General features: G+C 48.6%; 10 protein-coding genes across 13 annotated transcripts; 7 read left to right on the top strand and 3 right to left on the bottom strand.

Moving 5' to 3' along the window:
* Window positions 1–99: 99 nt before the first annotated feature.
* LOC117146461 (non-structural maintenance of chromosomes element 1 homolog) lies at window positions 100–995 on the top strand. Its single transcript, XM_033312696.1, has one exon. It carries the CDS (start codon window positions 184–186, stop codon window positions 889–891), a length of 708 nt encoding a protein of 235 aa, XP_033168587.1. The 5' UTR covers window positions 100–183; the 3' UTR covers window positions 892–995.
* Window positions 996–1,067: 72 nt separating this feature from the next.
* Window positions 1,068–2,953, top strand: LOC117146416 (protein cortex). Its single transcript, XM_033312619.1, has 6 exons — window positions 1,068–1,297; window positions 1,357–1,488; window positions 1,554–1,968; window positions 2,027–2,398; window positions 2,457–2,606; window positions 2,669–2,953. Exons 1-6 carry the CDS (start codon window positions 1,178–1,180, stop codon window positions 2,929–2,931), a joined length of 1,452 nt encoding a protein of 483 aa, XP_033168510.1. The 5' UTR covers window positions 1,068–1,177; the 3' UTR covers window positions 2,932–2,953.
* A 29-nt stretch (window positions 2,954–2,982) lies between these two features.
* LOC117146470 lies at window positions 2,983–3,762 on the bottom strand. The gene is made up of 2 exons (XM_033312709.1): window positions 3,494–3,762; window positions 2,983–3,421 (listed from the first exon to the last, which is right to left on the bottom strand). The coding sequence occupies exon 2, from the start codon at window positions 3,419–3,421 to the stop codon at window positions 3,197–3,199; it is 225 nt and encodes a 74-aa protein (XP_033168600.1). The 5' UTR covers window positions 3,494–3,762; the 3' UTR covers window positions 2,983–3,196.
* LOC117146348 (protein cup) lies at window positions 3,334–13,846 on the bottom strand. Its single transcript, XM_033312493.1, has 6 exons — window positions 13,113–13,846; window positions 11,907–12,764; window positions 8,779–9,330; window positions 7,961–8,702; window positions 7,158–7,889; window positions 3,334–3,421 (listed from the first exon to the last, which is right to left on the bottom strand). Exons 1-6 carry the CDS (start codon window positions 13,593–13,595, stop codon window positions 3,408–3,410), a joined length of 3,381 nt encoding a protein of 1,126 aa, XP_033168384.1. The 5' UTR covers window positions 13,596–13,846; the 3' UTR covers window positions 3,334–3,407.
* Window positions 4,433–6,008, top strand: LOC117146447 (serine protease inhibitor 27A). The gene has a single exon (XM_033312671.1). The coding sequence runs from the start codon at window positions 4,609–4,611 to the stop codon at window positions 5,950–5,952; it is 1,344 nt and encodes a 447-aa protein (XP_033168562.1). The 5' UTR covers window positions 4,433–4,608; the 3' UTR covers window positions 5,953–6,008.
* LOC117146452 (probable galactose-1-phosphate uridylyltransferase) lies at window positions 9,653–11,419 on the top strand. The gene is made up of 4 exons (XM_033312684.1): window positions 9,653–10,004; window positions 10,139–10,308; window positions 10,378–10,583; window positions 10,660–11,419. Exons 1-4 carry the CDS (start codon window positions 9,986–9,988, stop codon window positions 11,315–11,317), a joined length of 1,053 nt encoding a protein of 350 aa, XP_033168575.1. The 5' UTR covers window positions 9,653–9,985; the 3' UTR covers window positions 11,318–11,419.
* A 33-nt stretch (window positions 13,847–13,879) lies between the features above and the next one.
* On the top strand, window positions 13,880–15,625 carry LOC117146424 (acyl-coenzyme A thioesterase 9, mitochondrial). Of its 4 annotated transcripts, none has more exons than XM_033312631.1 (3): window positions 13,880–14,251; window positions 14,313–14,555; window positions 14,626–15,625. In XM_033312631.1, exons 1-3 carry the CDS (start codon window positions 14,110–14,112, stop codon window positions 15,597–15,599), a joined length of 1,359 nt encoding a protein of 452 aa, XP_033168522.1. In that variant the 5' UTR covers window positions 13,880–14,109; the 3' UTR covers window positions 15,600–15,625. The 4 variants fall into 4 exon arrangements, with proteins under 4 accessions (XP_033168522.1, XP_033168548.1, XP_033168531.1 ...); XM_033312657.1 differs by having other exon boundaries at window positions 14,313–14,559; window positions 14,626–14,880; XM_033312640.1 differs by lacking the exon at window positions 13,880–14,251 and having other exon boundaries at window positions 14,470–14,559.
* A 46-nt stretch (window positions 15,626–15,671) lies between these two features.
* Window positions 15,672–19,170, bottom strand: LOC117146352 (ubiquitin conjugation factor E4 A). The gene is made up of 3 exons (XM_033312506.1): window positions 18,385–19,170; window positions 17,942–18,324; window positions 15,672–17,849 (listed from the first exon to the last, which is right to left on the bottom strand). Exons 1-3 carry the CDS (start codon window positions 19,109–19,111, stop codon window positions 15,978–15,980), a joined length of 2,982 nt encoding a protein of 993 aa, XP_033168397.1. The 5' UTR covers window positions 19,112–19,170; the 3' UTR covers window positions 15,672–15,977.
* Window positions 19,171–19,660: 490 nt separating this feature from the next.
* LOC117150803 (retinol-binding protein pinta) lies at window positions 19,661–21,331 on the top strand. The gene is made up of 3 exons (XM_033317861.1): window positions 19,661–20,282; window positions 20,341–20,713; window positions 20,776–21,331. The coding sequence occupies exons 1-3, from the start codon at window positions 19,978–19,980 to the stop codon at window positions 21,037–21,039; spliced, it is 942 nt and encodes a 313-aa protein (XP_033173752.1). The 5' UTR covers window positions 19,661–19,977; the 3' UTR covers window positions 21,040–21,331.
* A 2,739-nt stretch (window positions 21,332–24,070) lies between these two features.
* Window positions 24,071–25,658, top strand: LOC117150516. Its single transcript, XM_033317432.1, has 3 exons — window positions 24,071–24,240; window positions 24,295–25,366; window positions 25,423–25,658. Exons 1-3 carry the CDS (start codon window positions 24,203–24,205, stop codon window positions 25,537–25,539), a joined length of 1,227 nt encoding a protein of 408 aa, XP_033173323.1. The 5' UTR covers window positions 24,071–24,202; the 3' UTR covers window positions 25,540–25,658.
* Window positions 25,659–25,662: the final 4 nt, after the last annotated feature.

The following is a 25,662-nucleotide window of genomic DNA, read 5'->3' as shown; positions in this document are numbered from 1 at the left end:
AATTAAGCCAAAAAATAATGCAAGTAATTTTAAAATCGGAGATCTGAATCATCGATTGATTTTTAAAATTAGTGTGACCGAAGTTTACCGCACGTCAGCCTAGCTGGGCACACTGCAACGGCGCGCTTCGCAATCGAATTGTGTATATTTCGATTTGTTTTGAAACGTATTCAAGCACTGGCAATGGAGTTGGTGAAACGCGGCTTCCTGCGTGCCTGCAAGAACCACAGCTTCCTCAGCTTCGAGCTGATCGATTATATCCTGGCCCCGCTGTGTGCCAACCACAAGACTACAAAGCCCGGCAGCAAGGAGGCGATTAGGGCACTGGTGGCGGAGATTAATGACACCATCAGGGACTTGGGCCAGTTGCTGGTCTTCATCAAGTATCCGGTGAAGGCCGAGGAGTACCTGGTGTACGCCAAGACGGACGCCACGCCGGACAGCGTGGCCAACACCGGGCTCACTGCCGAGGAGTGTCAGTACTTTTCGAAACTGCTGGACAAGATCGCCTCCGAGGAGGACTGCCACATCGCCTGGAATGTCGCCTACAACGATATCGTCCTGCAGGCCAGCTCGAAGCCGTTGAAGAAGAGTCGCATGCAGGAGCTGCTCCAGAAGTGGATCCAAATGGGCTACTTCATGGAGGTGGGCGAGCGAATCTACCTGGGCCCACGCAGCCTCGTCGAGCTCAGTTTCTATTTGAGCTCGAACCACGCCGGGAACATCAAGAACTGCACGCTGTGCAAGTGCCTGGTGTTGTGGGACATTCGCTGCAGTTCCTGCAACATTCAGTACCACCGCGAGTGCATCCAAACCTACTTGCAGAGACGCGATATTTGCCCCTCCTGCGGCAACCTGTGGACAACTCCAATAAGACGCTCCATTGCTTAATCATTATGTCCGTGACATGTACTATAGTTTTTGATACTAGAATAACAGAAGTCCGCTTTATTAACCAAATGATGTTAAGGTAGAAAATAAACAATTTAAAGCAACATCTTAACTTGCATTTTAAAACATCTTCATATAAAGCATAAACTTTAAATGACAAACATTAAAGAATATCAAGTGCAGTGTTATCGAGTGTTCACTGTACTTGTAACTGTAAGTTTTTTTTGATTCCGCCTCCTCATCTGATGCCAATTTAATATGGCGCTAGCAAAACAGAAATGTTTCAATGTTCGTCGAGATGAGTGTGTGTGACAGTCCCAATAAAAATTCGAAGCTGGACAAGAAGTCCCTGACGCCCTTCAAAAAGGTGCGGCGCAAAAACTGGAAACAGGAGGCGGCCTACAAGGTAGGATGATGGACCCCAAATCAATTTGACCACCTAAGCGCAGTTTCCCTTTCGCGCAGAGTGATACGAGCAAGGGGCAGGAGGTGTCCTATGTCGGCGAAAGGTTCATACCCAACCGATTTGAGCGGGAGAACATCGAGTTCAACCTGAAGTACATTGGCAAGCGGAAAGAGCGAGATATCCTCGAAACGGTGGGTGGAGTACTTCTGGCTATATATACTTTCCATTCTTAATTAATGGTGGCTTTTTCAATCAGGGTGTGACTTTGACCGCCAGCTACTGGCGACAGAGCGGCTTCATATCGAACATGAACCGAACCTTTGGCATCGGAGAGCGCCGTCTGTTTCAGTTTAGCAGCAAGCAGGGCACGAGATCCAGGGTGGTCGATAACGACTCCGCCGACTCGGACTGGCCATGTAATCCACGGGCGCGACCATACGCCATTCAGAATGCCACCCATGAGATGCCTGGAATATGCAGTCCCGTCGACTACAACATGATGGACTGGTCGTCCGGCGGCATGGTGGCCATGTCATCCGGTCAGGACGTCATGCTGTGGCGCAATCTGGACGAGAGCACCATGGTCTTCAGCGTCGAGTCGCCCACTTCCCTCAAGTACTCGCCGGATGGCAAGCACCTGGCCATCGGCTGCATGGATAGAAACTATCCAGGTATAGCAGACCCTAAGCAATACCCTTGTATCGCCCTAATCCTCCTCTTTCGTACAAGTTTTGGACCTCTGGGAGGTGAGGTCGCCTACGGAGTTCCTGGTCTCCTATCGCAAGCTGTTCTTCAAGTCCATGGGCTACATAAGTTGCATTGAGTGGTCCCACGACGGCAAGGAGGTCATCTGCGGCACTCAGTGCGGCGTCATCATTGTGCTGGCCATGCCCACGCTAAATACCCTCATACAGTTGCGCGAGCATCGACACACGGTGAAGAAAATGAAATTTGCTCCGACCAATAAGTATTTCGCATCCAGTGATACGGATGGCAAAATTTTTATCTTCGATGCGGTGCTAAAGGTTCGCCTGCTCAAGCTGGACGGCAGGTCCATAGTCTTTGACTGGCATCCGTGGACTGGAGAGGATTTAGCCGTTGGTAAGATAATGACAGATTAAACATTAGATTATCTGCAACAAGAATATTATCTCGACAGCGGAGCGGAGCCCTGCCTCGATCTTCATCTTCAACATCCCGCGCCGACAATTTGTGGCTTCGTACAGGCGCAGGGACGACAGAATCGTCATAAAGACACTAACATTCAGCAAAATCACGGGCGAGTTGCTGGTCAACGTTATTCGGCGTGGTGAGAACTGCACTGCATCCCCAAATGCTTGCTGAAAATAATGTATCCTCTGATATCCACAGATGATGCGGACCTTGCAGTGTGCGAAATTCTGGTCCTGGCCTCCTTAAACCGCGTGGTTGACTTGATGTCCCATCAGGATCGCGGCACCCTCTTCCTTATGTGGAATCCGGATGGAACGAAAATTGCCACCGGCGGACTGGACGACACCTTTTCGCTGTGGAACTTCTTTCCAAGCCACAAGCGCGAGGCTATATTGAGGAAACAGGAGCAGAAGGCCAAGGACAAGTGCAGCTCCCTGAGCCTTTATAAAGGCATACGGTGAACAGAGCAGTGATTTTTAAGTGTTTATGTTTCTAGTCTTTTGTTCAAACCATTTGTGCTATTCATTATTTATTCAATTCATATTGCTTCCATAAAAAATCCATTCTGTTTAACTCTAAAATGAACACAAGATGGGCCTCTCCACCCAAAGTGAAGGTAAGAAAGTAAAAGTCCATTGTTCACCATGTTACAGCGTTGAAATTTGGTAACTAATCACTAGGTTATAAGTATGTAAAGATGTCTATGACGGCACTGGCATCCTTGGCTCAATATTCGCTCCGTTTGGGTCTTGATTCGCCAATCTGGGAGTGCCCCTCCTGCTGGAAAAGGTACTCCGCACAGGCCTCGGCTTCCAGGCGGCGTTTCTCGAGAAGATAGGGTTTGATGACAAGGCGATGGGTGGTGTAGAATAGAACGGTCGATCCGATACCGATGGCCATCAGACCAACGGTCGTTGTGGCGAATCTTTTGAGGCCGTTAATGAAACTCATCTGAGGGCGAGAACGGAATACAATTAGTATATGACTTTAGCCAGCAGATTAGGGTTAAGTGTGCGGTCTAACTTTGTGGTTCCACTAGTTTCAGTTACTGCTGGCGTTTCTGCCTCGGATTTCTTCTCGTTTTTGTACTTCAAAATCAGTGGTTGCCAAATGTAAATACCGCCTAGCAGCCCAATGGCCGTGACCACCATCAATTGCGGAACAGTGACACCTCGCGGACGACGAATTTGCATGGCACGTGCGGTTACTCTGGCTATTTATTCACTACTTTTCATTAAATGCACAAGTTTCTTTCGCCGGCTGCTGTTACATCAACGCACCATGAGAATTTATTTCAGATCAGCTGTTTTGTTTATCCGTCACTTACCAACACTGAGTTCTATAATAGCTGTCAGCGTTGCCAGACTATCCCCGACACAACTTAAGCTTATTTGAAATTCAAATTTATATTAATAGCTATTCATAAACTGGCTTGGGTATTTGCAGCGAGCGTGAAAGAAACTGTGACGTAGTTTAAGAATAAAAACATGCAAGCTTTTCTCTTTGATGACTATGCAATAATTCACAAATAGCTGAAGTGGGGAAAGCCTGATAAAGGCGGATATTGTTTTCAACAAATTTGTACAACTCAAAGAATTTAAATTTCTGTTCCCATATAATGCAAGTTTTCAAATATAATAATTGGACATGACATTTCAAAACTTTCGCTATGTAGTTAGATAGTTTTATTACCCATTAAACCTGTATTGAACGTATGGATGATCGTCGAATATTTTTATAGGTCAATGTAGGCATGGAAATTCTCTGAGTGCACTGATGCACCGTATAGTTATAGCCGTTCCCCTTCACTCCCCTCATCTGAAGCACACTCATCAGTTTGCGATAATGACGTACGTATGCCTTGGGAGTCACATTCGCAGCTCCGTCGTCGCGGCAGCACAGCAGCAGAGGACGGCGACCAGAGCGGCTTGAAGCTGGATTTTAAAATGGCTAGCCCGCTCGGCGCGCCAGTCACTCTCAGTTGGAACGGCGCGTGAAACGGTTATCGCTCGCTCCACCGGCGCTCTCTCGCCGCTCGCCCCAACGAAGCCCGCATTTAACAGTTGTTTTGCTGCGAATAAGAGGCGGAAAGCAAAGACCCGAGGAAGATCGAGACGCATAAGCATAGGGAAGCAAAGATGACAAAGATGGGCGGAAATTTGGCAGTGATGCTGCTGTCGCTGTTTTTCAGTGCGTTAGCTACGGGCAACGGCAACTCCATACCGACGACCACGACGCCCCAGGGCGTATTCGAAACCCGTACGGACAAGCTGCCCGGTGGCGCTGCCGTCGTGCCCAGTGGAGCGGGTATCTACGACGACATAGATACCTTCGTGCCCTTCCGGAGCGACTCGCACGATCCGTTCTCATGGCATCTGCTCAAGACGGTGCTGCAGAACGAGACGGCCGACAAGAATGTGATCATCTCGCCGTTCTCCGTGAAACTGGTGCTGGCCCTGCTGGCTGAGGCGGCCGGAGCCGGAACCCAGACGCAAGTGGAGCTGGCCAACACGCAGACAGACATTCGATCGCAGAACAATGTGCGAGAGTTTTACCGCAAGACACTTAACTCCTTCAAGAAGGAGAACCAGCTCCACGATACGCTTAGTGTGCGCACTAAGCTTTTCACGGACAGCTTCATCGAGACACAGCAGAAGTTCACGGCCACACTGAAACACTTCTACGACAGCGAGGTGGAGGCGCTGGACTTTACCAATCCCGAGGCGGCGGCAGATGCCATCAACGCCTGGGCCGCCAACATCACGCAGGGCAGACTCCAGCAGCTGGTGGCCCCGGACAACGTGCGCAGCAGCGTAATGTTGCTGACCAATCTGATCTACTTCAACGGTTTGTGGCGGAGGCAGTTCGCCAACACATTCGAGGGACCCTTCTTCCGCAGCAAGGACGACCAGTCGCGGGCGGAGTTCATGGAGCAGACCGACTACTTCTACTACACCACATCGGAGAAGCTGAAGGCGCAGATTCTGCGTCTGCCCTACAAGGGCAAGAACTCCCTGTTCGTGCTGCTGCCCTACGCCCTGAATGGCATCCATGACTTGGTCAAGAACCTGGAAAACGACGAGCTAAAGGGCGCTCAGTGGGCCATGGAGGAGGTGAAAGTGAAGGTGACGCTGCCCAAGTTCCACTTCGACTACCAGCAGAACCTCAAGGAGACGTTGCGCAGCCTGGGTGTGCGCGAAATCTTTGAGGACAGTGCCTCGCTGCCGGGATTAACCCGCGGCGCCGATGTCGCCGGCAAGGTGAAGGTGTCCAACATCCTGCAGAAGGCCGGCATCAATGTGAACGAGAAGGGAACGGAGGCCTACGCAGCCACCGTTGTGGAGATCGAGAACAAATTCGGTGGCAGCACCGCCATCGAGGAATTCAACGTGAACCGGCCGTTTGTGTTCTTCATCGAGGAGGAGTCCACCGGGAACATACTGTTTGCCGGCAAAGTCCACTCACCCACCACCCAGAACTAAGCTCTCAGGCGGTTTTATCTTTAAATACGCAATAAATATACAAACAAATGACAGTCTGCGCTTCAGTTTTTTCTAATATGATGTGAAAAGTGTTGCAAGTGGACAGCTTTCTAATCCATTTTGCTGAATCCTACACACGAGAAACGAATCTGTGCTCTTGACCCCCTTTTTCAGTAATCGTGCGTGGCGACGATTCCCCCAGCGAGTCGGTTCCCATCTACAGGCCACTACATTCCGCTGGCTGATAAAGCCAGTGGTGCTGTCGTTAAATGTTTGTTTTTATATTTATGCCTCGCCCCAGGCATGCCACGAACAATTGAAAGCAAAAGGCAGCAATCAAGTGAGAGATGCAAATACCTGCTAACTCTGGGAATGTCCCACGAACGTAACATCGGCAATATCCAATGGGGAGATCGATGGGTAACCGATTGCGCACATAGTCGACGGCAAATAGAACCCATGACTCAGGGGGCTGGCTGAGATGTTGTTCGACTGGGAAATCTAAAGTGCTCAGCAAGCCACGTTCTGGTGATCTCTTGAACAAACAAGGAAGCCAGCTAAGCTTGGGAATTTAGGCGCAGCTTAGAAACAAGTGATACTGGTCAAATGTTATTCATCAATGAAATCATTACAAAAGTCCTAATGTTTTCTAGAGCTAAATGACAAAATGCCCTACCAATCATGTTTTATTTATCTTTCTGATTCGAAACTCCAGCCAGCTCATCCTTGTAGAGGCGTTCAAGTGGTAATCTGAATCAACAGCTTGTATATCCATATCCCAGATGTGATCAAGTGCATTGCAAAGTGTGCAATGTTTGCAGTAACAAAAACTCGTTTACAGATAATACGTGAAAGTGCTCATTAAAGTGCATATTTGCTCTGCTTTCGAAAAATCAGCCTGCGAATTGACCGTCTGACTCAGACACAAGCGAAATACCAAGAAGGGGAGGCCATTAAGCAGATTATTAACTACTACATTACCCTAAAAGATAACAACTCAGCACAAATGTAAAAATATGAATCGCCTCCCTTGGGTATTATCCCGAACTATGACCATAAAGCTGTCAAGAAACTACAAATCTATCTGTTATATGTGGTGACTTTGCTTTCAAAGCACAACTGATAAGGTAAACTTCACGGAGTACCCACTGTACGATTGTATCATAATATAATAGATTTTTTAAATAGGTACTAAAATAACTTACCGCCGCTGTTGGGCAGCATGGCAATAGCTGATTGGGCTTGCATTTGGGCCTTGTTGAAGTTATTGCCGCCTCCAGCGTTGCTCTGCTGTTGTGGCTGCTGATGGGGTTGTTGCTGCTGAGACTGTTGGTATTGCTGCTTGTATTGCGTAGCGAAGTGCGGCTGGTTGGACTCAAAAGATTGGAAGTTTTGGTTATCACCGAATCTCGAATTGGAATGATGCTGCTGCGGCTGTCCATTCATAGGGTAACCAGAGGCGTGGTTGTTGCCACCTCCAGAGATCAAGGCATGGAGCAAGGCATTCGAGCTGGCATCTGGTCGAGCCTGGCGTTGCTGGCCACGGTTTAGATATTGCTGCTGTGCCTGATGCTTGGCACCGCCATTGATGAGCTTCGACGTCTGCTCCTCCATTTTTCGCTTCATTACGGCGTTTCGCATTATCACATTGGCATGCGCTTGCAAATCCTCCTGCGACAGTTGATGCGGCACCTGCGTCTGTGGATTATGCTGCGGCTGCCTGGCTGCAAGAGTTTGCTGAACAATGGCCAAGTTGTGAAGATTCTGCAACTGGCTGGCGATGACCGTGCTCGAGAGCATGTTCAGCTGCTGCTTGTGCTGTTGTTGCTGCTGCTGGGTGTTGGTGAACTGCAATACAGCAGTGATGGCCTCGCGATCCATGTCCGTCAAGCGTGGGTTGGCCAACTGCACCAGTAATCCGTGCTTGGATATTTCCCCTGGAAAGAAAACAAACCAAAGAATTATTGAAAACATGCAACTAACATTGTTTTCATCATCCAATCCTCACCTTTAGTCAGACGAAGCAGTAGCAACTGGGTGTCCGGCCGACCAAGGATCGCCTTCAGCTGCAGGCTCGCCAAAAAGGCGGTCTGTTGCTGCTGCTGCTGTATGATGAGGTGCTGCTTCTGTTGCTGCTGCTGGTACTGCTGTTGCTGCATTATGAAGTTGGAGATGGCATCATAGCCTACCGCCGGTGACTGTGGCTTAGCCGCAGAAAGAGAGCCAATTAGCTTCTGGAAGTTATCAGTCTGATTGTTGGCAGTCTCCCCAACATTGTTTAGTGAGTTTCGACGCCATTTGGCCTCCAGCTGATCCACCGAAGGCATCTGTCCGATGTGGCCCAACGACTTGGGCTGCTCCGGATTGTTGCCATGACCCTGGTTAATGGCCTGCTTGAAAAACTCGTTCAGCGAAGACGACGAGGAGTTCCCCTCATTTGCAAAGAATGACATAAATTTAGAGTTGTTCGTATTTGTGTTTGATTGCTGCTGCATTGGCTGAGGCTGCGTTTGTGGCGGCTGCTGGTGATTCACATAACTGCTACTCTCGTAATTGTGTTGGCTTTGATTAAACTTATCAAACTGAAACGACCGACCACTGCCTGAACGTTTCTCCTCCTTTTGCTGATGCTCGCTAGCCATAACATTGTTCATATTCTCCACGTTATGATTGTTGTTTGTGTCGTGTTTGGGCATGTATTTGGTTCGACCCATCGGCTCCGCATGCGTCCATTTGTACTTATGGTCCATCTGAAGCGAGTAAAGATTACAAGTTTTGGATTTATCTTATAGATTGCGTAATGGAATGAACTAAGTGAATATTAACCTTTTGTTTTGACGCTTCCCGCTCTGTTTCAGCTAATCCGTGGTTTTTGTTGCCCTCCTTTAGCATTTTCTCCTCATCCTCATCGAAGCCGCACAACTCTATAGTGTCCAGTCTAGACGTGGGTCCACAGCTAAACCACTCCGGCTCCTCGTTCTGGTTCCTGTACCGCCGGTGATGCCTATCCTCGACATCTCGTGACTTGGGCTTTGATACAACCAGGAATCCAGACATTACGCGCTTTACATAGTTCTCGTTGGCGCGACTCAAATCTTCACTGGACTCGTTCGAGTGCAGGGTGTCGTTCTCGGATCGATTGATAGACATTCCCATCACAGGAGTGTTCGGTCGTCTTTGAGGCTGACTGCTGATCTCGCCGGTGTCGAAGAACTGCAGCACCGTCATGTTCTTGCTGTTCTGGTTCTTCGAATTGACTTCCTCCATATGCTGCGTCTTGCCATTGTGGTACGAGTGGTAGTCTTCGTCGTTGTAACCCCACTTGGAATGGTTTAAACGACCGCTGCCAATGCGTCTTTGGTTAACAATGGCCGGATCCTGCAAAATTCATTGGAATATTTTTAGATTTTTCCCACAAAATAAGTTTAGGAAGACTTCTAAAACTAAAAAATTCTCTCGACTATCAGATACCTCCTACTCAGCTAATAAGTATTAAAGAAATTAGATTACAATGATTGCAATATAGCTAAATAGACTTTAGGAAACGTTTTGTTTCAATCACAATTATGCATACAGATACTAGATAAAATATAAATATAATTATATTTTAATATATTATTAAACATTAAACAGCCACCACTATGAACGTCTTATCGACCACCGCGCATCACTAGCGGCACACACAATCGCGCTCCCACTGTTTACACACCCATATCAGAACGCCCAGCTGAGTGGGAGAGATAAGGCTGATGGAAAATTCTTCCACTGAAAGGCAGAATGCGTGCAAAACTCAAACTAAACGCTCGCCGGCAGAGTGAGCGGAATAATCCGAAGAGCGGAAAGAGAGGAATGCAGCTGAAGAAGCGAAAAACAGCTCAACTGGAATCAGAAGCAGAATCAGAATCGGAATAGTATTAGCAGCAGCATTAGGAGCCGTAATCGCAACGCGGCAGGTTGACATTGTGCTTGTCCCGTGAATCTGTAGTAGTCATAATCCGATCGGAGTGATACGGAGCGCCAGTCTTTCGACACGATGCAGTTTGTGGCCAGTGGTAGGTTGAAAGGTGTTCTACCATGCGAATTTGATTCAGTTCCTATGGCGAATGGTCGTATGTTACTCAACAAGTGGATCCACATCAATGGTTTATCGCTCCCCAATCTTAATTTAAATCGAATGTCATTGCAGAGCACCCGCACCGACGTCTGAATCCGCTGAACGGCCAATGGGTTCTGGTGTGCCCACATCGTACCCAACGCCCATGGTCGGGTCAGCAGGAGAAGGCGCAGAAGAACGAGCTGCCCGAATTCGATCCCACTAATCCTCTGTGCCCCGGCGTCACCAGACCCAATGGAATCGTAAGCCACCAAACTAAAGCCGCGCAAATGTTTCAAGCGTTCTTACATGTATATTTTTTAAATGATCAGCAAACTCCGGAATATGAGAGCACCTATGTGTTTGAGAACGACTTCCCGGCCCTGGTGGAGGTGGTGCCCGTTCCTCCCAACAGCGATGACCCACTGTTTCAGATAGCTCCCGCCCGTGGCAACTGCCGAGTGATGTGCTTCCATCCCAAATCGAATCTGACTTTGCCCACGATGAGTGCAGCGGAAATCGTCGTTGTTATCGACGAGTAAGTGGAGGATTTATGGCTTATATCAGAAGGTACTCAAATAATAAACCCACTTTTTATCTAACTGCCTATCTAGGTGGATCAGCCAGTTCAACGAGCTGAGCGCCAAGTACGCCTGGGTGCAGATATTCGAGAACAAGGGAGCTGCAATGGGGTGCTCCAATCCCCATCCGCACTGCCAGATCTGGTCGTGCTCGTTTCTGCCGACGGAACCGCAACTGAAGCAGGAGCGTCTGCGTGCCTACTACGCCACCAACGAGCGGCCCATGCTGGCCGACTATGTGGAGCGGGAGCTGCAGCGCCAGGAGCGTATTGTCATTGAGAACCGCGACTGGGTGGTGGTGGTGCCCTTCTGGGCCACTTGGCCCTTCGAAACAATGCTTATCTCGCGCAACAACAACAAGCGGATCAACGATCTTACCGTAGAACAGCGATATAACTTGGCGCTGACCATGAAGGAGCTTACCACCAAGTATGACAATCTGTTCCAGTGTTCATTCCCCTACTCGATGGGCTGGCACGGAGCACCTACTGGGCCGGAGCATGCCCACGCATCCAGTGCTCATTGGACCCTGCACGCCATCTACTATCCGCCGCTGCTTCGTTCCGCCTCCGTGCGCAAGTTTATGGTGGGATTTGAGCTGCTGGCCATGGCCCAGCGGGATCTGACTTCCGAGCAGGCGGCCCAAAGGTTGCGGGAGGTCGATGGAAAGTGTCATTATTTGGAGAAGTGATTTCGCTCGAGGGTATTTGTAGAATCCCAGATGGTGACAATTGGCATAGAATTCAATAAAAGGAAATAGTCTAATATGACTGTAGTAATTACTTCATACTTATTCGCAATCAGTTGTAAAATGTTCTAGATTAGTGCTTTGACTGTAGCGAGGGTCCAGCCAATGATCAGCATGATTGCCAAAGACCTCTGGAGGTCATGCAATGCAATCATTGATTTATCAGATAAGCGCAGGAATAATACGACTTTGTGTTACCTAATACAATAGTGGGGAAAATGCGATCTTTCCCCAATATATTCGTACAAATAAATTGAATTCCTAATGTTGACAAACGATTAAGGGATTATTTCAAAGCAGAAAAGGCGGGAAATATGATCTTCCATACAAGAGCTTTTCTGAGCGAAACAAAAAGGCAATTCGGCCTACAAAGTAAGGGGTATCAGATGGTCGAGACACTCAAATGAATCACCGTCTTCTTACACTGTAACACTCACTTGTCCTATTCAAAACATAAGTTTTCCCTTGAGCTAACCAAGTCTATTTTATATGTGGCAAAATAGCGTAGAATCTATAAGTTTAACTAGCGTACCTGGAACTCCGTTTGGGGCTGTGGCGGTTGGCTCTGGATGATGGATTCATCGCTGATTAGGTGCGGCTTATTTTTGTTCTTAAAGAAGGCAGGCATGCACTCATTGTTGTTGTTGTTTATGTTTGAGTTGGTGATCCGGGTCCGGAATCTTGTGCCGTCCGAGGTGCGCCAAATATTCATGCGGCGGAGCCTTCCCTCCAACTCAATGTCGTCGCAGGTGGCAATGCGAGGCATCACAAAGCTCTCCTTGGACCTGTGCATCAGGGCATTGAACATCCCGTTGCGAATGTCCATCAGGCGGGAGCGGGTATAGCTCTTGACCGGCTTGCTGCTGACCACCGGAGCTGTAGTAGGACGGACAGCCTTGGGTGCTCGCAGACTTCCTGGCTTGTGGATGCCAGTGCTGGGTGGACGCTTCTGCTGTGCCTGACTAGACTGCTGCTCCGGCACGGCCTCCTTGCTGGCCAGTTGCTTCCGCGGCGAATCGTGCTCCAGGTCACAGCTAACGGCCGTGCAGGACAACATGCTGGAGGGTTGTGTGTACGGTGTGGATGCTCGGGCAGAGAGAACTTGCAGGGCGAGACCCTCGTCCTCGTGCAGATGCTTCGAGGGTCCATGCATCGGAATGGCTTCCCCCGAAATGGATTCGAGGATTTGATTCTGTTTGGCCAGTAAATTGATGATCTTACAACGCCTCTCCATCTCCACAATTACCATGGGCTTTTTGGTCTTCGGATGCAGCATAACAGCCGTGGATGTGGATGCCAACATGGATCTATCGCCGATCGTTTCCGGGTTCGAGCGCCTGGGTAACATCTCCAGGGCCACCTCCTTCTTGTTTTTGATGGAACGAGAAGACTGTTTGCCAAAATAAAAACAACATTGAAAAAACTTCATGATGTGTGAGAGGGCCTGTCTGTACTCGATGCAAAATAAATGTCGAATATATGAACGCCAAGTCAAAGTTACTTTAACTAAATTTGTCACGACATTTTTATCAGAGCTGCTATGATTTCGAATAATCTAATGCTTCGCATGGATTCCCTCCAGTGTTTAGACTATGTGTTAAATACTGTGCTTTGTTGGCCAATAAAGATTGCCAAGATTTTAGACAAATATCAAGGCTTTAAGACTCAAGAAAAGTTAAATTTAAAATGTATTTCAATATAAATATGCAATCGGACAACAGTGTTGTACTGAACTTACCTCGGGGCTGGTCTTCTGCGTCCGCTTGTTGGCCTCCAACTTGGTGATGGCCTTCTCCAGTGCATCCTTCAGCTTGAAGGCGGGGAGCTTGAGGTAGCCTAGTCCGGTGGCCAGGAATGCGCTAGTCGGCAGCGGAGGCGGTGGGGGCGGAGCGCAAGGATCCTCCCACTTCTCGGAGTTGGGCTCGTCGTTGTCATGCTCCTGACTGGCATTCAGAGCGGTGGCCTTGTTGGCTGGCGGAGCCTGGACTGGAGTTGGGGGCGGCGGAGGGGGCGGGTACTCGAACTTGCCCTTCTCAGCGGGGGTTAGCACCTCATCCTGCTGATCCTCGACTGGCAGCGGAAGATGCTGACGCGCTGGACGATCGGTTGCACCCGCATTGGTGGCAATTTTCAGGGCGCCAGCGCCATTTTCTTGCTCAGCTTCGGCCATTTGCATTACATGGCCATTCAATTCGATCGCCTCCTCTTTTACAGGGTCCATACTCACTATTTATTGGTTTTTTGGTTAAAAATTAAAACGAGCACTTTTGATCAGGTCAAATATGTTGAAATGTATGAGAAAATGAACGAAATCACGTTTAGCACAGGTTCGTTCGATCTTAGGATCCGTTATTCGGCGTTGCTACGCAGGACAGGAATAGGAAAAATACCGAAAGCGAATGGTGGGAGATGGATGATGGATTAGCCAGTGTTGACAATCACTGATCTGCGACTAATGCAGCTTTCGAATTGTTAATTCTTTGATTACTAAACAAAACAGCGAATTTATTAATAATGCGCTACGACATTTACTTTTGAAAACAGAAAGTAGCTAAGCCTGGAACGTGAAACCTTTGGAAGCTAGTACTTGTGATTCTTAAGATTTCGATTACATTAAAGCCGTTAATTCTGTTAGAAATTTAAAAAATATATTGCAAAGGATTTTAACGTTCTGTATTATATTATTTGACAACTATACATATGTATATAGCGCAGCACACAAACACAAAATTTAAATGAATTTAAGTCAGCACTTTGGCAGAAGGGTGATCGCCGTGCGACACCCGTGCCACCAACTGGGTGCACTTCGTCACTGCTTCATGGAATCCGGGAGGGAGCAGCTGGATTCGGGGCACCGCTCGGGCACGATGGCGGATGGTAACCGCGGGTAAACCTCCACATTATTGTCCACTTATCCAACTCCCAATACCAAGCACAGTGGCAAAGAAAATCCGTGAGCACGTCGGCGTGGAAGGAGGCTACCACATCATTCCCAAGAGTCGGGATGGACTCCTCAAGTTTCAGCCGAAACAAGACGAACTGCCCAATCGCTCCATGCTGGACTCACACACGACTGCCCAGATGCTCCTGGAAACAGATGCTCTGTTGAGGCAACGATTCGTTTACGGGCGAGGCTTGCTGCGCATGGGCAGGATAATTGAGGAACTCGACCTTCTTGCCGGTAAGTAAGTAAAGTATGCTAACTAACTAGTCCGTAACCAAATACCTGATGAATGAGAGTGGCCTTGCAGTGTGGATCTGCCATCTTCACATCCATCTGCCCAATCTGCCGGAGGGTGTGCCGCTGCCATACACTTTTATCACCATGTTGGTGGACCACGCCCACTTCTTGCAGGACAAGTTTATTGCGGATGCAGACGTATCCCTCTCCGGTCACGTTTCATATACGGACAATAACTTCATGGAGGTCACGGCATATGTGCGACAAAACGGAATGATGCTGGCCAAGGGCATTTTTGTGATAGAGGCTCGCGATGCCATCAATAATGGCCCAGCTCCCGTCAATCCTCTGGTGCCGGCCAATAAGCTGGAGGAAAGTTTACACCAGGAAGCACAGAAGCGGCACCAGGAGCGTGCCAAAGCGTTATATCGCCTGGAGTCGCAGCAGCCCACCAAGGAGGAACAGCAGCTCATGTACGAGCTGTTTACCCGCACCAAGGGCGATGACGGACCGTCACCGAGTGATATGACTACTCTACCACCGAATTCCCGCTGGATGTCCACGTGGCGTCGCAGAACCCTGATGCATCCGTTCCCGGAGAACCGAAACGAATCGAACACCATCTTCGGAGGGTTCATCATCCGCAAGGCGATCGAGATTAGCTACATGACAGCCTCCCTCTACTCCAACCAGCGTTGCATGATCCGCTTCATTGCGGACGTTACGTTCGCACATTCCATTCCCGTCCATAGCTACATAAAACTGAAGGCGTACGTGGTTTTCACCCACGAAAACTACATTCAGCTGCTGACGGTGGTGAATGCGATCGATGGCAATAGCTTTACGGAGCTTAAGTGCAATGTGCTGCACCTGACCTACTCCTGCAGCAAAGCAGTTCCGGAGATCCTGCCCAGAAGCTATCACGAGGCGCTGTGGTACCTAACTGGTCGTCGCTACTTCAATCGATTCCGTGAATCAGTAAGCCACGACATGGGCAATAGATCGCCCCCAGAAACCGATGGAGCGAAAAAAGACAATAAGTGATTGGATAAAATAAAACATGCTGTCGATTTGCATTATAGATATTTTCATTTGATGAATAATTGAATATAGACATTTTTTCAGCGAAACGCCGTTTATTTAAACATATATTTACACAAATTGTGAACACAAAACCAAATATGACTACAATAATTTCTCCTTTGCATGTACTATTAGTACATTGTTTGTTAATTAATTTGGTTAACATGGAAAAATGGATTAAGAATATATTTTAAAAACCACTAACTATACAACTGCACATACACATTCCACCATGTATGATTGGAATTCTTTTCTTCTTATTTCTCTAACGACCGATTCCCCGTGAAGCTAACTCTTTGGTTGGGCAACTGAGCCTGCAGCTGCGGGTCCGCTGATACCTCAACTGTTTGCGCGGGCCGCATCCCGCTTGCCCTGAATCCAGCTCTCAATTTCCTGCTTCAGAGCCTCGTTGGACTTGACCTTATCCATGGTGAGAGGTTCGCGGTTAAACGGATCGGTCTGATCGCTTAGAAGATGACGGGCGATGGTAGAACGATCCACTGTTACCTTGGAGCTGGGCAGCACCACAGGGTCGGTCATAAGCGTGGAGATAATCGGATCGAGGTACTCTTCCGGCGCATCAGCCAGCAGCTCCTGCTCCTCCTTGTATTGAGCACCCATCCGCGCTACCTTCACAGCGAACTCGGACATGTCGCCTATAAGTTGGCCGCCTCCGATTCGGATCAGGATGCTCTCGGCATAGCTGAAGAGCTGTTCGCTGTAGGAGCGCCCATCCTGCGACACGGCCAAACAGAAGCTCTCATCGGAGCTTAGGTTGATGTAGATGTGAGAGATCTCGATCACCGTCTGAGCCGGATCGAATTCGAACTCCTTCTTGTCCTTAACCTTGAAGCGCTCCTTCTTTGGGCCAACCAAATTCAACAGAAAATAGTTCAGCATGGCTGCCATGCGATCGACCATGCTGTTGTGGCAGAAAATGCTTTTGATTTTCGAGGTGAGCAGCTTGAGGAGATTTATGGTGTCCCTACCGATAATGTTGTCAAATCGAGCTAGCATGCCCAGGTGCTGGAGGTTCGTCATGTGCTGCTCACGCTCAGTGTGCGGTAACCTATCCCACTCACCATTGTCCTGCGCCTGCTGAAGCTGTTTGATCTGCTCCAGATTGGACAACGACTCGTCCAACAGAAAGATGGCATCATTGATAAGCAGATTAATGAAGCGCAGAAAGATGGGCGGCTCAATGGCATCCATATTCTGCTCCGCTTCGACTGCCAGGTCACGAAAGCACTGAACGTGCTCGGGTTTGGTCCACAGGAACTCCATTATAGCGTACATGGGCCGGCGATAGTTGAATTTCTGCTCGAATTGCACCGACTGTCCAGTCATCTCGATGCTTACGAAAACGTTCAGCAGGCTGCGCACCACCTTCAACCGATCCGGGTGGTTGTCGAAGACATGGCTGACAAAAGTCTTGCGATGGCTTCCCATGATCCGTGAGGGCAAGAGAAATTCCAATGCCTCAGCCAGTTTGGCCCGAAGGTGCGGGTTCTTGACCAGCGCTGAGCTGCCCATGAATAGAATTATCATCTTGAAGAAGGCATCATGGGCAGAGAAATATATATTGATGTATTGTTCGCCGTTTAGTTTCCGGGCAACATTCAAAAACGCCGAGAGGTTGTCGATAATGCTCTCTGGCACCGATTGCATATAGGGTGCCACAAAGGGCGGTGTGTCTGAGAGCAGCTCCATGTTGCGGAAAAGCTGTGGGGAAAAGTCGCGCTTGTCCAGGCACTGCTCGTAAATTTCACGCGGCAGCATGGCAATCTCAGTGAGCCAAATAGCCGAAGCCTCGAAGAATTTCAACAGGTACATGTCATTGGTGGGCTCGGCGAGCGTGTTCTTGATGGACAGCACTTGCTGTATCTGGTCCCTTATCATGCGAAATAGGTTTTTGGCCACCTCGCTATTTGGATCGCTGTTCACGACCTCTCCGTACGCCATCTGCGTATTTTGCAGCTCGCGCAGCACGCGTACGAAGCGCTCAATGCACGGAATATTGGAGAGCTCGAAGCATTTGTGTGTCATGTAGAAGATCTCCGTCACGAAATTGTACTTTTCGGCCGTCAAACGCTCCTCTCCCTCTTCGCTGGTGAGCAGGCAAGTCTCGGTGTGGGCCCTTAGCATACTAACGCCCTTGGCCTGCCGATCTTTGTTGGGAACTGCACAATATGTAGGGTCCACCAGGAGAACCTGCAGCGAATATTTAGAAAGTTATTACTAGATGCTGGCATGTCTAAAAGTGGGTTTTTCGAGTAAAGCACCTAGAAATTAAATGTATTTACCTTTAACGAGGGCATACAGAGGGGAGCACAGAGACGAACTAGGACTGCAGTCAGGTTGGTCATGAAGGCATCGCTGGACGTGCTGTGAGCTGTTTGCTCCGTGCTTGCATTGATGCTGCTCCACAGATGACCACGCGGCACATTTGCATCCAGGCAATTGCCGAGCCATTGAAGCGTCTTTTTCTTCGTTTCGGGTGAGAGCACGAGGAGCTGCTTGACCAGCAGGAAAATGGACTGCTGGTGATGCGACAATAGAGCCCACAGAGCATCGTCAGTTTGGTTTATTGACAGCTCCTGGAAAAACTCGTATTTGCCTGTTTGGGTCTTGGGCAGGATTGAGATGCACAGTAGACTGCCCAACAAAGTGTCCATATATTCGCTACCTGAAAAATGTCGGTTTTATATCGAATTGCAGCTAATATTTAAGATTTGGCTTTAAATACCGCTAGCTCTGGGATTGGGAGTGGTGTAGTCAATTAGCAGCTCTCCGAGAACTGCTGCTCGTTTGTCGCGTACGAAATATCCGAGAATCCAGAATATGTTCTTCTTCATTGTAATGAGGTTCAGCTTGGCGATGTTCTTCTGCAGCTCGGTGAGCACCGGGTAAAAGATGGCCTTTAGGGCGCCCAGGGCCTCAATCGGCTCCACCTCCTCCATCACCTTGCAGGTGACGCGGATCAAAAACTCCTGTGTGCTGGTATCGTGCTCATCGTCATCCTGCTCGAACATCTCCATCCACTGGGCACCGAAGGATTGCGGTGCAAAGAGGTCCGGCTGGCGCATGCAGGTGCTGGCATTGTTTAGGATCAGCGCTAGTATCTTGGAGCAATCGATTTTCCTCTCCGCCTGAATGAGTCCGCATCGCGTGAAGGCACCTTTAAGGTAACACATGGCTCGCCGCTCCATGGACACTTCACTGGCATTACCCGCTGCATACTGGCTAGTCTCGGCCAGCATCAGGCGCTCAAAGAGGGCGTGGGCCACCAGGTCCTCGCTTAGCATCTCCTCGCTGGTCTCCACCACCACGTCGGCCAGGCACAGGACCGCGGAAGAGGACGCCTTGTTCAGCGTGAAGAGGAGCACCTCCTCGACCAGTTTGTGCGGCACGCCATCGGAGTTGGCGCCCTCCTGCAGCAGAGCAGCGAACGGATTCTCCTCGATGCTTGTCATCGGGGAAAATTGGTTTTTATTGTCAGATGATTTTCACTTGAAAGTCTGACAAGGTCTAAATAGTGTGACCGTTGGAGTACACAAATCAAGCTCACTAAAATATACCAAATGTTCCGGTGACTACCCCTATTGGCGGGACTTTCAAAAATGTTAGAAGTCAAAAGGATGAAAATATATTTGTATTTTTATTATTTATAGCAAGGTAAAGAAAAAATAAAAAAAAGGTTATTACTTTGTATGCAGTTATAAGTGCGGTAAAATGAAGTAACTACTGGAACTAACAGAAATTGCTTTGCGTGGTAATTATTTTTACTTTAACTTTTTATGTAGTAACACTTTTGTGTTAATTTCCTTGTTTACTTTTCAGCTGGCGACTTATCAAGCTAGCATACGTTATCTATCCGCCTTTCGTTAAGTAATTGCACTCGATTAACCTTCTTTATCAATGGGATTTAACAGCTCATATCGGCCGCAGCCGCATGCACTCAAAAAGTAAATCCAATCCAAAGCCAATTAAGCCAATCAATCGCGAAGCGACCCACAGCCAAGGGTACCGACTGGAATACTCCAAGCGCCGGCGTGGTACCACCCAGCACCACCCACCAACCACCGACCACCACCACCCACATCCACCATGTCCACAAATGTCTTCGTGCGGTTGTAAATCGGCTTATGATCAGGCAGTAGTAAGTTGAATCCACATGTTACTCGTGTATCATTTGGCCAGTCGACGAGGTATCTTCATGCAGTAAGCATATGCACGCAATCCGATTTGTTGGGAAGTGAGGAGAGGTTCCACCATAAAATAACGATTTTTACCATTTCAATTAACGCGGCATTGTCTTGAGTCCGTTTCCTGTACCGAAATGAACTCGGTTCGACCACTAAATGCCGCGCTGCAAGAGATTTGCATCAGGGAATTGAACGAGTTGCCCGCCCGGGTGGCCCAGGACATCGAGGCTCTGCGGGATTGGGTGCTGAAGCAGCCACATCTGCGGGCCTGCACCGACGACCAGTTCCTGCTCGCCTTTCTGCGCGGCACCAAGTTCAGTCTGGAGCGGGCCAAGGAGAAGTTCGATCGGTTCTACACGCTGCAGCGGTCCATTCCAGAGGTCTTCAATGAGCGGCGCCTAGCCACCGATCCCCAGGTGCTGGATATCGTAAGAATGGGGTAAGAAGCAAAGTCTTTAGCAAAATCTTTCCTGTTCCTTAATCCAAATTTCGCATAGAGTACTCCTTCAAATTCCGATGAATGCAGACGATCCGGGACCGCGGGTGACCATAATTCGCGCCGGTTCCTACGATACGAGCAAGCACAAGTTCCAGGACATCATTCGCGTGGGTTCCATGTTCGGTGAGATCATGATGTTCGAGGACGACAACGCCACGGTCAGTGGTTATGTGGAAATAATGGATATGGCTGGCGTTACGGGGAGCCATCTCTTTGCCCTCCAGCCGCAGTTGCTCAGTAAGTTCTCCACTTACGCGGATGAGGCGATGCCGACGCGCCAGAAGGGCATACACTTCATCAATGTTCCTGCGGCCTTCGAAACTGGATTCAATTCCCTGCGCTCCTTTTTCCCGGCCAAAATCAAGAGTCGGGTAAGTCTGTTTACCATATTTTATGCCTGCCTATTTGAGTGCAAAATTATGATTTCGCCTAGATCTCGGTGAGTTCCGATCCGGCGGCCATATACGAGCTAGTGCGTCGCGAGTACTTGCCCCAAGAATATGGAGGAACTGGATGTAATATGCAGGATATAAGCCACACCATGGAAGCGAAATTGTCCAGCTATGGGCCCTACTTTCGGGAAAGCCAAAGCTTCGGTGCCAATGAAAAGCTGCGCGAGTTTGGAGATCATGAGCGAAGGAACCATCGCTCCTCCTTTGGCGCTGTGGGGTCATTTCGGAAACTGGAAATCGACTAAAAGAATTAATGATATCAGCAACGTAGATTAAAAATGCAACTTGAGGTGCCTTAATCTTATTGGAATTTGTAGAGCAACAAACACATATCGTGGAAAGATAAGTGGTCCGGAATGGGGAGATTTTAGATAGGGTATCTGATAGTCGAGCAACTCATGTAATCGACTTCTCTTTTGTTAAAGTTTGCAATTATTGGCTACTCCATTTTGTATGTTCTTTATTACATTACTATATTAGTAAATGGTGCATGAAAGGTAATTAAATGTATATATTTAATAAACCGAATTCGGGAGCTTTCCTTTTTTGTAATCTGATTGTAAGTGGTATTTTAGTGGAATCCAATGAATAACCCGGACTGTGGAATATTTGGAATGAGACAGTTAACAACAGCAAAAAGCTCAATGGCCGAAAGCTTTTTCTGACATATGTTTTCGTCATAATAAGCAAGGAGGAGGATTGGGTGCAATGCGCCCGAATATCGGTAAGCACCACCCACGGAGACATTACCTTAGCTGCTGCCTACTGCCCACCCAGATTTAGAGCCACGGACGATTGCTTCTCTTCGCTTTTGGACAGCCTCGGCCCCAAATTCGTCATAGGAGGTGACTTTAACGCCAAGCACACTTGGTGGGGTTCCAGAGTATGCAATCCAAAAGGACGCGCGCTATGCAGGCAGGTTCTCTCCCGCAACCTCAATTGCCACGGAACTGGGACGCCAACATACTGGCCCACTGACCCTGCAAAAACTCCAGACATCTTGGACTTTGCGATCTCTGGCGGCCTGGACCCGGCAAGAATCCAGACCAGGGAGGTGGAAGACCTTCTCTCGGACCATAGTGCCATTGCCGTTTCGGTCTACGCCTCAGCCATGTTGAGATCCGCGGGTAAAAAGTTAATCTTCAAAACGTCCGACATCAGCAAATACCACCACTGGCTGAACAACTCGACAGTCACTAATCCACCATTGGATACCCCTGAACTTATAGATGCGGCCGTTGTGAACCTCACCTCGCAAATTCAGGAGGCAGCAACTTATGCTGCTCCAAGGTTCTCTAACCAAACGAGGGACAGAAGTAGAGACGTCCACTTTTGGAATCCTCGGGTTAATGAGCTCAAGTCAGAGAAAAGGCGTCTCCGACGGGTTTGGTTCCTCTCCAGGAACCCTAGAGACAAAACAGCTCTCAACAGAGCCACCAAGGAGCTGAAGGAAACTCTGGTCAGGCTAAGGAAGGAGGCCCTCGACAGCTTTGTTGGTAATCTCGCGCCGGGTGATCCCCACCACAACCTGTGGAATGTTACCAAGCGCATCAAGAGGCCACTGAAGAGGATCCCGCCCATCAGAAGACAAGACAACTCATGGTGCAGAACTGAGACCGAAAGAGCCAACGCATTCGCCGAGCACTTGGAGGAAGTCTTCACACCAGCCAATCGATGTTCCCCAAATGAAGCAGCCGAAACAGCCAGGCTCCTGTCAGAACCTCTCTCTGACTCCGAGTCGATACCCCTGGCCACGGAAGAGGAGATCAGCAATTTAATAGCGGCAATGGGTAACCACAAGGCTCCAGGCGATGATGCCATCAATGCCATTGCTTTAAAGCTCCTACCCCCTATTAGCAAGTCACTAATCACGACCATAATAAATAAGTGCTTGCAATTGGGGCACTTCCCTTCATCATGGAAACGCGCCGAAGTAGTTATGATCCTGAAGCCTGGTAAACATGAAGCCAATCCCGCCTCCTACCGCCCGATCAGCTTACTACCAGTACTCTCCAAGATACTCGAAAGAGTATTTTTGACCAGAGTATTGCCGGTGATTGAGGAGGCTGGTCTGATCCCTGATCACCAGTTTGGCTTTAGGCGCCGCCACGGGACACCAGAGCAAGGCCACCGAGTAGCGCAATATATCCTGGACGCCTTTGAGAATAAGAAATACTGCCTAGCAGTAATGCTGGACATTAAGCAAGCCTTTGATCGTGTTTGGCACCCCGGTCTCCTCCTAAAGCTCAAAAACGGCCTGCCCCAGCCATATTTCAAGTTCTTAAAATCGTTCCTGGAGGGCAGAAGATTCGCCGTCAGGTGTGGAGAAGCGCGCTCAGACGTCAAAGAAGCCCGTGCAGGAGTTCCCCAAGGAAGCGTTCTCGGTCCGCTCCTCTACAACGCGTATACGGCTGACCTGCCGGTGATACCGAGCCAGTACATTATGGCAGCCACTTACGCCGATGATACTGCGTTCCTAACAACAGCAGATACCCCAGCAGAGGCCTCCCAGACTATGCAGGAGCAACTAGATCTACTGAACACGTGGCACACGAGATGGAATATATCGGTAAACAGCGACAAGTCAACCGCTACCACCTTCGCAACTAGACGCGGCACTTGCCCACCAGTCAGTTTCAACGGGTTCCCAATCCCAGAGGTAGCCAATCCAAATTATCTTGGCTTTACACTGGACAGGAGACTTACATGGAGACCACACCTGCTAAAGAAGCGGAAACAGGCGGAGAACCGAGTCCGTGAATTCTACTGGCTGATGGGCAGACAATCTAAGCTACCGACTTCCACTAAGCTCCTTATCTACAAAGCGATCATAAGGCCAATCTGGACGTATGGCATTCAACTGTGGGGCACTGCATCGAAAAGTAACATCAACATTATCCAGACATTCGAAAACAAAACGCTCCGCACAGTCACAAACGCTCACCCTTTCCACGATAATGCCACTATACACGAGGTCCTCAGCTTCCCCTGGGTGAAGGATGAGATTAAGAAAAGCAGCAGGCAGTACATGCAGAGGCTTCAAGACCACCCAAACAACCTGGCACAAGACCTGCTGGACACCAGTCAACGCACCAGGAGGCTGCACCGATCACACCCTTTGGACCTCTCTGGGATTAGACACGCAAATTAAATTAAATTATATACATACATTATTATATACATCATACATACAATATTGACAGTTATTGTATAGTTTCGCAACAATTTATGTAATCAATTAATTCTCTACCGTTAAGTTTAGTCATCAAATTTAATGATTGTCCGCGAAGGACAGTTTTAAATTAATATATCCAAAAAAAAAAAATAATAAGCAACAATCCAACTTTATAAACAACTCGTCGGGCTGGAAAACTCTTCAAATCTGAGGATTGGGCCGTTATTGTGGACATGGCGCTCATTGAGAACCTCAATGCTGACTGCGTGCTGTAAGTGAAGTTGAATGGAATCCATGGATAGGCATCGGCATAATCTTTGAATAGTAAAATTGTAGAGTACCTCAATCTGGAGGATCAGCTGAAGCTGTGGAAGAGTTCCGAGCCCGCATCGCGACTGAGATCGCTGATATCCTACATCTGGCAGCGCAATGGGGAGCATACCATTGAATTTTATACATTCGATGGCGACTATGAGCTACTGAACGAATTCCTGCAGTGCATTCGCCTCACGGTGTCGGAACTTACGCTACAGTACCTGACCATGGATCACCTGGAGCGGTGGAGGGGTCACACCTTCCCCAACATGCGTCAACTGACCTACTTGGGCGATGAGACCAGCGACATAGAAGGAGACGCCGACATAGCCATTCTGGTGGACTTATTCCCGCAGCTAGAAGCCATCGGGCTGAGCGGGAATACCACTGGTAACCACATCAGCCGTTGGCGGAACATTCGCCGACTGGACCTTCAGCTGTGCTGGTACCTGAGCCCCCAGGCCTTCGAGGATATCTGCCAGAACCTGCGACTACAGACACTCAGTATCCAGTGGCAAAAGATTGAGGAGAATGCCTACGTGCGGTCCATCTGTATGCTGCAGGAACTGGAGGAGCTGGAGCTGGACATAGTTTACCTTAGCAGGGACAACATCAGCCAACTGTTGGGCCTGCCCAAGCTGAAGACGCTGCGCCTGCACGACTTCGACCAGTTGGACGATCTGCTGTGGAATATTGGAAGCATAAGGGGTCAAGATGTGTTGACTGCCGCATTCAGTAATAATATCTGGATGAGGCCAACGGAGGTGCTGGCCAAACTGCGAAATCTCCGATGCTTAACGCTCGTCGATGATGAAGGATGTGCTGACATTAACTTTTCCACGATCATAAAATGCTTTCCGCTCTTGGAGCAACTGCATTTGGAGAACTCGCGCATATGGGTCAATGCCGATGGTATATGGGACGTGCTCCTTGCCTCTCCCCGTCTCAGGGAATTCAGCATCTCCAACCATGTTCTGTACGACGATTTCTTTGCCTTCAACAAGTCAACAATGAACCGTGCTTTAAACAAGCGAACGGAGCCCCTGACCATGCATTTTTATAAAACCGGCATGGAAGACATGGTGCGTATATTACTGATTTATAAAGTACTGATTCTGAAACTCATACTCTTCCGCAGGTTTCCAAGCACTTTAAACATCCCAAACTTAATGTTTCCTTCAGTGCGACTAGTAGCAGCTTTTCACAATTACCTGGCGAATGTACTGAACTGGAATTTAAACGCCACGAGTCGTGATTTGTTTAGTAAACTAGCTTAGTTAACTATTATCTTAACGGACCAAAATAGTGCTATTTCTATTTTATTGATAAGTCTTTCGTCGATAAGCTGGCTATTAAAATGATTGTTGATATTAATCTA

The sequence above is a fragment of the Drosophila mauritiana genome, chromosome 2L (assembly GCF_004382145.1).
Source record: "Drosophila mauritiana strain mau12 chromosome 2L, ASM438214v1, whole genome shotgun sequence".
NCBI lineage: Eukaryota > Metazoa > Arthropoda > Insecta > Diptera > Drosophilidae > Drosophila > Drosophila mauritiana.
Note: the sequence above shows the minus strand (reverse complement) of the source record. Positions and strands in the feature narration are given on the sequence as shown.